Consider the following 9,779-nt stretch of genomic DNA (forward strand, 5'->3'; position numbering starts at 1 on the left):
TCTAACAGTTACAGAGCAGTCAAGAGATAGTCTTTGTAGTAGACCAGAGTTTGATGTGACAAATTTTTATTCTTAAACCAAGAAAACTCAAGAAAAGGTTGAAAAGTGGAAGTAGGGACCCTGGTTGCTTATAAAATCAGCCAAACGAAACGAAACAAAAACCGGCACCCCGAAGTTGACGTAATGAATTCAAGATGGCGCTGTTGCGTTGTGTGTTGACGATTTCGGCCGATTTATAAAGTCCTATTTCTTGACTGTGTGGCTCAACATCGGCATAATTTTAGCACAGAAAGATCCAAGACTTCATATGCAAATGAAATAACATCGATATACTGAAATCAAGACAGAATGAGTGAATTAAGTGCCGAAGAAGTGAGAACCTTTTTTCTGAAAAATGAAGCTATGATGACCGTACAAATGTACTGTGACCTAGGCCTATATTCTATTCATGTTTCTACTTTGTAGGCCTAAAACCTTTGGATGATTCATCATATCCTTTAACAGGATATGAGATATAGGTGTGTTTAACTGTAAGATTTATGTTATGGTATGGTTTTTAAATCACCCGATAAAGGAAGATAAAAAAAACTGAACGAACGAAGACTCGATCCAGGACCAGGATTCCAATTTATTTCCAGGTCCCTCAAACTCTATCATTTAACATCAAGAAATGAGGAAAGAGGAGTGAGCAGTTTGGATTAGCACTGGTACAGACAATGTTTTGTCAATAGGCCTACGTAGTATTTTAGTTGATACCAGGGATTGCTCACTATTGTATTTGTCATCCTAAATCAATAACTGCCCCTTTGTCTTTTCTAATTAAACCTATTCTAAAATAATCCCATTGCAGATACGACGGCGTCGTTTAGCCAGGCTAGGAGCTAGTCCTTCCATGTCCAGCCAGGGTAGCACAGCAGCAAGTTCATCACCATCACAGCCGGATGAGATCACTCCACAGATGCCCATAGCACAGCCAGAGAAAAATGAGGAAAATCCACCTGTAGACTCAGCGCCCATGGCTTCTCCAGCAACGCCACAGATTATGGAGAAACCGACCACTACACCAGGTAATCTCTCTCACCTTCATGCAGTTATTCGGTGGGAAATAGGCGCTATTCAAAATGTGCTCAAGCCTCAAGTGCTCAATATTTCTGATCAGATGATATGATAATTTTGCTCAAAATAGAATATTACAGTTTGATTCATAGTGAGGAATAGTTAAATTGTATATCGCCTGAAAACAGACAGTGTACATTTTTAAAAAGAACTGTGAGGTAACCACCCTTCATCCCACAGCTTGGTGAGCTATCCCCTTCGTCTTTGAAGTTGCACTCCATACTTCTTTGAACTTCTACTTTCAGTGAGTACACCTAAGCAGTCAGCTTCATCAGAAGAACAGAGTATGGAAGTGGACAGCTGTGATAAAGGGTAGGTTTCACTCGTCATTCACTTTTTCTTCTTCAAATTTCCCAAAAAATTACACATTACCATCACTATAACTTTTTTTGCAAAAGTCAGAAAAAGTATGTTGCAAAAATAATTGGCACGCCAAAAACTTCATGCGCCTGTAGGTTGGAAAAAGGAGCTTTTATGTTGATCTTATGTTGTACTTTCAGTGCTCTGTCCCAGGTTGATTTCGACTCTGGTATAGAGACCATGGAAGTAGATGAAGTAGAGCAGAGGCATGAAGGAAAAAGAAAAAGGGTAAGAGAAAGGAACTACGTGTATATCTGCATGCAAAAGTCAATGATTTTGAATGTTAAGACACTTGAAGTTACAGCTGATTATGAGTTAGGCTTGCGCTTGCGTTTAATTTTCAAGGAACATATACAAAACAGGTCAGCATTTCATGAAAATGAACAGAAATTCATAAATTTGTCACATATGGGATGAAGATGATAGTTGGCATGTTTTGGGTAAATCTCTTGACCTTTTTTGTTTCTGCTCTGCAGGATGCCAGTTTTGGATCTGAAGCCACTGAAGAACAGGTGCTGACATCTATAGGACGAGTCTTTCAAGTGTCGTGGCGAGAAAAGGAGACGGACACTCTTTATCTTCCAGAATTAGCAGAAAGAGAACAAGGTATGGCAGCTACTCATTTACAAGTATGAAATCAAATGTGAACATACTTAGAATTGAAGTATTATTTGACAATCAAGGCCAGTGCAGAATCGAGAAATTTCAAAATCAGAACAGAAATTTTAAAGGTTTTTGATACTTATTACAAATTGCAAAAAAATGACTTGAATTTGAAAATTTGTCAGTTCAAAGTACTCAATAAAGACTTTTGTTTTGGAGGAACTACTGTCACTTATCAGGTTTTTATATACATGTCATTTCAGCATATCAAGATCACAGTGATCTAATTAGTCAGATCGTGGTGGAGGCATTAGAGCAGATGACAATCCAGAAGCAAAATCCTTTCAGCCAGTTAGCCAAGGAGAGTAAGGAAACCACCAAAGTTCTCTCCGCCTCTCCGATGAAATCATTTGGCTCCAGCCCATCAAGGTATGATGCCTTTTTACTATACGTATATTTGTTTATTCGAAGAACAGATTGTACAGATTTCCCTGGTGCATTACAAAAACTTTGTGAGTGGGGCAACGTGAAATAGTATGTATGTACATACAGGCAATTGGCCTAGGGCCACAATGTCCATCAATTCTTATCAATCTGTGTATATCCTTTGTTTTAGTGTCAGTCATCTCCAATCGAAGCCTAAAAGAGAATTCCTTGAACATTGTCGACCCGAGAAATGTAAAGAAACAGAACTGTTAACTTATATATTTGATTGTTACGAGAGGGTTGCTATTGAAGAAAGGATTTCGCCAAAGGTATGTGATTGATTACTGTTATGTTTATCAAATGTTTGTTCTAAGATTGTGAAACAACCTTGCTCTTTTTCACTAATAATTTTGAGGCAATGATGCACTTAGAGTAGTCTTTGTGGTGTCGGAGATTTGAAAATTCAAAATGCAAAAGTAGGCACCGTTGAAGTGAAAAATGTGCATTGTTTAATTCCTTTTCTGGTCTTCTTTCTGATCAATCATGTCTTACTGTTGTGTCTTATTTCAGAGAGCCAGTAGTCCTCCGTTGAGTCTGACTTTGTCAGAATCTCGACTGCAGTGTGTTAATCATGCCACTCTGGTGCTAAAGGGGGTCTTCACAGAACCAAGGTGGGTTGATGTAATGGTGTTACTTTTTTATTGCAAATATAATGTAAAATAGATTAGATAAGTGACATAAACAAAATCATTTGCATCCTTGAGAGGTTGAGTCAGTTACTGCCAGTGACACAGAAATTTTTGAAACTTCATGTTTGTCTGCTTGCAGGTCCCCTGCCCGGCCATCACTGCTGCTACCCTTCATGCTATCCCATAATCTACCGCGAGGTTTCCTCATGGAACTAATCAGTGCTACTAGTCCAGATAACAAGCTTTTTTCTGATGTGAGTACAAGGATTTCCCACTAATGATTTCAACGGGAGATCAGTGACATAGAGGCTAGAATGCCAGGTTCCTAATCAGGAGATCAGGTTTAATTCTTTGAAGGATTGCTACTGTTTCATCTGGCCTGATGAGCCAATCACGACTCTTACAGACTTTTAACTTTTAACTTTATCATTTTATTCTGCCTGTTGCCTTTCTGTCGACCAGAAAAATAAGGAATGTTGCAACTGTCGGCTTCTTCATCATCTTCTTCAACTTTTCTTTACAGATCTTCTCCCCCATACTGCAAGGCCTTTGTCAGATGGTGCGCCAAATGTCATTCGATTGTGACCACTTCAAGCAGCCCCTCATTGCCCTGAGTGAGTTATGTGAAATAAAGATGACGGGATCAAATCAAAGGCCTATATGCAACTTGGTAAGTAGCCTGGCTGGGGGTGTCTCCTGCTGTTAAAGTGGGCATAAACCTGGACATTTATTTTCATTTTCGATGCACATACCCTTGTTTGTTGGATGGAAATTTCTCTGTAGAATGTTGTTGTGGGGATAAAAAAGAGATTTGGGTCGATGCCGATGGTATGAAGTCAATTCAGCTGAGCAAAGTTTTGAGACATGGCATAATTTGACTTGGTTCCAACCTTCACTTGCCTGAAGTTTTGAAAAGTGTCAGGGATAAATCTTGAGCAATACACAATGTTGCTTGATCATCTGAGGAGCCAGGCTTGGATCTTTTGGTCTCAAAAAGTTTCTTCAGTTTGTTTTTTGCCGTTTCAGATTATACAGCAACCGAATTGGCTTCCGAAACCTATGACCAAGGATAGTGGCATGGAAATACAGAAGCTATCTTTCTTAGGACCATTTTTAGCACTATCCGTCTTCGCAGAAGATACTGTAAGTAAACCTGTTTCTTTTTGCGTTATACCTATTAAATCATTACAAACAAATTTGGTTGGAAATTTACTTTAATGGATAAATGTTTTACTGTCCCACTCTTTTTTGATCATTTCCACACACATTTGTTTCAGACTAAGGTTGTTGAGAAGTTCTTCTCAGGAAATCAAGTGACATCAGAAAGCGCCCGTCTCATTAATCAGTCGCTGCATCATCAGATGGATTTTGCTCGGGTAAGTCGTCGAGGAATCTGTGTCGATTTCTTCTCTTCGCTAGAAAAAAGCATTACACACCAGCATAATTTGTCGAAATTGCTGAGGGGATGAACTGCCCAGAAATGGTACCAGCGTTGAGAACCACAACCTAGTGATACACAGACATCTTTGTATGAATGAGAAAAGGACCATTAGCCTATCAAATGGCTACAGTACAAGTTAAAATAATATGCCAGTAGATACATGTATCATGACTCAGCAATTTGTTTAATAATATGATATGCCAGTAGGTACATATATTATGACTCGGCAATTTGTTTAGAAACCTCTTTTTTCTTCAAATCTTCAGGATGAGATGTATAAGATCCTGCATTCATTGCTGGTCTACAGTGACACACGGCACGAAGCCCTGTCGTTCATCGCAACTGTGATCGAATACAATGCAAAGAGAGCACAAATCCAAGTAAGTCTTGGCCTCGTTTTTACGTATTCCAAGTTCTGAATAGATTGGACCGATGCAGGAGATAAAGTGATGGTGTTGATTCTCAAGAGGGGTGTATGAGGTCAGACGATGCAAGCCGCTTGGGAGGTCATTAGAGAATGCCCGGTCACGATGTGATGGAACAACTGTCTTGGTATCGACATTCTGGCTGAGCTGGACAGTCTTGATGCACCCAACTGAGACTGCATGACATCAAGGTTGCTTTGAGGGCAAAGACTATAATTTTGACCTGAATGTGTTGTGTGACTGACAACCACTAACCAGTGCTACTCAATTTTCAATTCAATATTCAAACATGTCTACTTTCAGACTGATGAAAGGGTTGTGTCCGGTGAGGGTTTCATGCTAAATCTGCTATCTGTGTTACAAAAACTCTCCATCAAAGTGAGTCTGGATAAAGTGGACGTTCACTATCCGCATCATCCCAGCTCGAGAGTAAACATCAAGGAGGAAACAAGACTCAAGTCAAATACTCAGGATGTCTCAAAATGGCTGGAGGATCTCGGTAAGTTTAAACATTGTACATTGGCTCTGTTCACAACTCGAGTTTCCCCAGTAAATATTGGTGAAATTTCCTTTGATTTTGTGCAGGTTTCTAGTCCATTGGTTCTTCTTTTCAGAAAAGAACGCTTCGTTTTCTTGGCAAGAGCCTCGCTTCCCGACAGAATGTTACTTCCTCACTCTCCATTGCCATCACTTGTCCATAATTCCAATCATGCGCAAGTATCAGCGGCGATTGCGCGCAATACGCGACCTAGGTCGCATGGTCGAGGAACTACAGAATGCAGAGCCACAGTGGAAGCATCATCCGCAGGCAAATCGGAATCGGGAATTATTAAAACGTTGGAAGTCACAAGTTAAGGTGAGCCATATTTTTCACAGCTCGTACGCCATGGAAATCTTCACTTGAATCTTCTGTCAGAAGACCTCGGGAAGATACTGATTTTTCTCACTTGTTGAAGTGCACTCACTTCCGGAAATTTAAGGACTGTGGGATTTGGATGAAGAAAGCACTGCGCTACATCTTGTTTATTTGAATTTGATAGGTTACAAACACATTTCTCTTCAATATTTCAGAGGTTACAAAAAGGCAAACTCTGTGCGGATGCTGGTCTGATGCACGAAGCGATGCTGGGTCGATGTCTGCAGTTCTATAGCTCGGTCACACAACTACTGCTCAAGATCTTAGATCAGCACCCCTCAGGGTAGGTGCACTAGATTTTCAAACTTCTCTGACTTCACCACTTCCAATATAAACCTGTGGTTTCAATCAATGATTCACAAAGGTCCTCCATCATACATGTAGAATCATCGATGCTGCCCCATGGTAAGGTAGAATCAGTCATTGATTCAATGAACGAAACTTTTGCCTGTGAAGTTGATGTTGACCTAATTTCTTTCAGGATGAAACTTCCACTCCCCACAGAGATCACCATGGTGTTCAGTTCACTTCCAGACTTCTACGTCGAGGATGTGTGCGACTTCTTATTATTCATACTACAGTAAGTGGATCATTCTTCTTCGTCTAAAGAACACAAATTTGCCACAGAGAGTATAAGTCATCGAAACATGACTATTTATTGGAAAACTCTTGACCAGCATTTTCTAGTGGTACCGAATCTGTCATCTTTACTGGTACAATATTTTGGGCTAAAAAGCTATCAGTTCATTTCGCAGGGTTTTCCATGCTCTGTATTGCCTGTTGTTGACTTTTCACTTATGATTTTCAGATTTCTTCCTCAAATCTTGGACGCTGCCAGCATGTCTCCGATTGTCACCTTCATCTTGACCATTCTCTGCAACTACCATTGCCTCGGCAATCCATACTTGGTCGCCAAATTGGTCGAGGTTATATTCCATGTGAACCCTTACGTACAGCCACGTCTGGAGAAACTCAACGAGATCATACTTATGCATCCCATTGCGCTGGATTATCTGGTGTCTGCCCTTCTCAACTTTTACACAGGTGAGTAGTCAAAGCAATCTTTGCAGCTTGTACTTTTAGCCTTGTCACATGCAAGTACATGTATAGCTTAACTCCAACTTTGTGGTACCTGGCAGTGCAACATGTGTTTTCCAGTGCTTGGTTAGGATATTGTTAAAGTCAGCTGGAGATAACTGGTATTTGACGGCCCATATCTTGTTCTTTTCAAACATCGCTAGATGCTTTGAGACCCTTTCAGTCCATGCTGTAAGTGTATAAAAGGATCAGCACTTAGAGGCTTTATCTAGCAACTATACCTTCGTCCGTCATCATCAACATTCTTTCTCATCTTGTCAGTTATCTTTTCAACATTATTTTGAATTCTCACCTTCCAGACATCGAGACCACTGGTGCCAGCAGCGAGTTCTATGATAAGTTTGGTATCCGCTATCACATCAGTCTCATATTCAAAGCTCTCTGGGAGATTCCAGCACAACGAATGAAGTTCATACAAGAAGCCAAGTAAGTCAAAACCAAAAACCTTTTCGCAAGGGGAAGGTCAATAAATCCAATTGCTGCACAACCAAGCAGACTCGCAAATATGCGCTCTGAAGAACGAATGCTGAAGTGAGGTGGCTAAGTTTTCGCATCTAACTTTTCAGTTCCTCGAGTAAAGATTTCATCAAGTTTGTCAACATGTTGATGAACGATACAACCTTCCTCCTCGACGAGAGCCTCGATTGTTTGAAACGGATTCACGAGTTGCAGGAGTTGATAGAAAACACTGCAGAATGGAACAAACTCAGCAAGGCAAGTGCACCTTTAAGATATGGTACATTGGCATGCGAGCTGGGGCCTATAACCCCCCCCCCCCCCTGTGTACTCCGGTTCGGACAAGTGGTCCATCTTTTCTGGGTATCCATATCTGACACTTACCTGGACACTGAGTGTGGGATTTTAGGAGCTTGTGACGGACTCCTCCCTCCTAGCAAAATAAGGGGAAAATTCAAAAATCGTTCTGTGACAAGCGTAATTTAATATTTTTCAGGAGCAGCAGCAGAGTAAACAGAGGCAGCTATCCAGTGATGAGCGGCAAGTGCGGTCCTATCTGACGTTAGCCTCAGAGACAGTGGAAATGTTTGATTATCTCACCGATTGTATAAAACGTCCATTCCTAACTCCAGTGAGTAAAGTACCTCTTGCAAGTCTTATCATTCCTATAGTTGTTGTTCTGGTTCCAGGGGAAAGCAGAAGACCTTATCCAAGTGGTTTGCAGCCTGTTGTGGACTGCTCTGTGGCTTTGGATAGAGTCACTTGGCTAAACATCTCAACCTTACTGGCACGTGACATGCATATCACATTATGCTCCAGAGTATGAATGTGGAAAAAAGGCCTTTCTATTCTCAATTCAATGTTGACAATTCTCTCTTCCAGGAGCTTGCTGATCGCCTGACAGCAATGTTAAACTTCAACCTGCAGCAGCTATGTGGTCCAAAATGTAAAAACCTGAAAGTGAAGAACCCAGACGACTACGGCTGGGAGCCAAAGAAACTCTTGAATCAGCTCACAAATATATACCTCCACCTGGACTGTGATGAGTTTGCTTACTCGATTGCCAATGACGAGGTTAGTGTTGTCAAAATCTTTGCGGTTGAAATCAAATGGGGTCATAGATTTTTGTGCTTGTCCCCGTTAGTCTACTGATCTGATGTGCCATCTGTTTATTGGGATTTCCTTCAATCGGTGAGGATGATAAATGGAGAGGTAAAATCTACCTGGATGTTTTGAAGACGTCATCATTTCCCGTTCAAATATTTCATGATCTCTTTTCTACTTCTCTAGCGATCCTACAAAAAAGAATTGTTCGATGACGCAATCTCTCGTATGCTCAAAGCCAACATTAAGACGCCAATAGAAATAGAACAGTTTCGCCACCTACAGGACAAAGTAGAAAAACTTGTCGTTAAGAAGCAGCGATCAGAAATCGACTACGAGGATGCACCTGATGAATTCAAAGGTAGAAAATCTATTCCGATTTTATTTGTATTGATAATTTAGCTTATATTGATATCAGTTGATACTTCAATTCAATCAAATAACTACATGAATTCGAATGGGCAACTTTGTTTCATGTTTTGAATCCTTATCGATTGCAGATCCTGTAATGGACACGCTGATGGCCGACCCCGTCCTCCTACCAACCAGCGGCAAAATCATGGATAGATCAAATATAATGAGGCATTTACTTAACTCGCAGACTGATCCGTTTAATAGGCAAGACCTCACAGAGGAGCAGCTTGAGCCATGTAAGTAATCATCATCAAAAGGAAATCCTTGCCTTGCTGTAAACACCAGGAGGGAAAAGACCCTGGCAAATGTCTTGTTCCTCTAGCATCTCAAGTCGATCATTGATTGGTAACCTGGGTAATCAGGAGTTGTGTCTTCCTATGTTTGAAATTGGAGAATCGGTTTGTGTTAAGCATTTTATGAAATTTTCCCTATTTTCTTTCAGTGCCGGAATTGAAGGCTAAAATCCAAGCCTGGATGAAAGAAAAGGACTCTCATATTGACTAAATCAACTCCACTGGGCTGCCAAGAGCAATATTTATTGAAGAAACATTCAGAAGATGTAGAAATTGTTGAGAATTAATGAAGTTTAGAGACAAAAAAATGACCAGTTAAGAAAGGGGTCCATTTAACACTTGCTCAAGTTTAAAAAGAAGATCTGTAAGGTTACCTGTGGTAAAGCTAGCCCTTGATATTGTTCTCCGTTCATATACTTGAGAATTGTGTATAGAAAA

The 9,779-nt window shown here is 40.5% G+C and overlaps 1 protein-coding gene across 1 annotated transcript; it reads left to right on the forward strand.

Annotated features, from left to right (window-relative positions):
• Positions 1-178: 178 nt before the first annotated feature.
• LOC135496605 (ubiquitin conjugation factor E4 B-like) lies at positions 179-9,779 on the forward strand. The gene is made up of 25 exons (XM_064786021.1): positions 179-372; positions 851-1,067; positions 1,362-1,428; positions 1,617-1,704; positions 1,953-2,082; positions 2,343-2,508; positions 2,696-2,834; positions 3,076-3,176; positions 3,334-3,448; positions 3,718-3,864; positions 4,221-4,337; positions 4,472-4,570; positions 4,902-5,015; positions 5,364-5,559; positions 5,675-5,916; positions 6,132-6,259; positions 6,458-6,556; positions 6,785-7,020; positions 7,374-7,500; positions 7,641-7,788; positions 8,027-8,161; positions 8,413-8,604; positions 8,821-8,995; positions 9,135-9,284; positions 9,491-9,779. Exons 1-25 carry the CDS (start codon positions 349-351, stop codon positions 9,550-9,552), a joined length of 3,414 nt encoding a protein of 1,137 aa, XP_064642091.1. The 5' UTR covers positions 179-348; the 3' UTR covers positions 9,553-9,779.

This window comes from Lineus longissimus, chromosome 12 (genome assembly GCF_910592395.1).
Source record: "Lineus longissimus chromosome 12, tnLinLong1.2, whole genome shotgun sequence".
Lineage (NCBI taxonomy): Eukaryota > Metazoa > Nemertea > Pilidiophora > Heteronemertea > Lineidae > Lineus > Lineus longissimus.

Excerpts from the sequence above, each read along its gene's own strand:
- LOC135496605 (XM_064786021.1), top strand. The coding sequence starts at position 349 with ATGAGTGAATTAAGTGCCGAAGAA. Across the intron at positions 5,917-6,131 it reads GTTGGAAGTCACAAGTTAAG|AGGTTACAAAAAGGCAAACT; the intron begins GTGAGCCATATT and ends TCAATATTTCAG. Across the intron at positions 6,260-6,457 it reads TTAGATCAGCACCCCTCAGG|GATGAAACTTCCACTCCCCA; the intron begins GTAGGTGCACTA and ends AATTTCTTTCAG.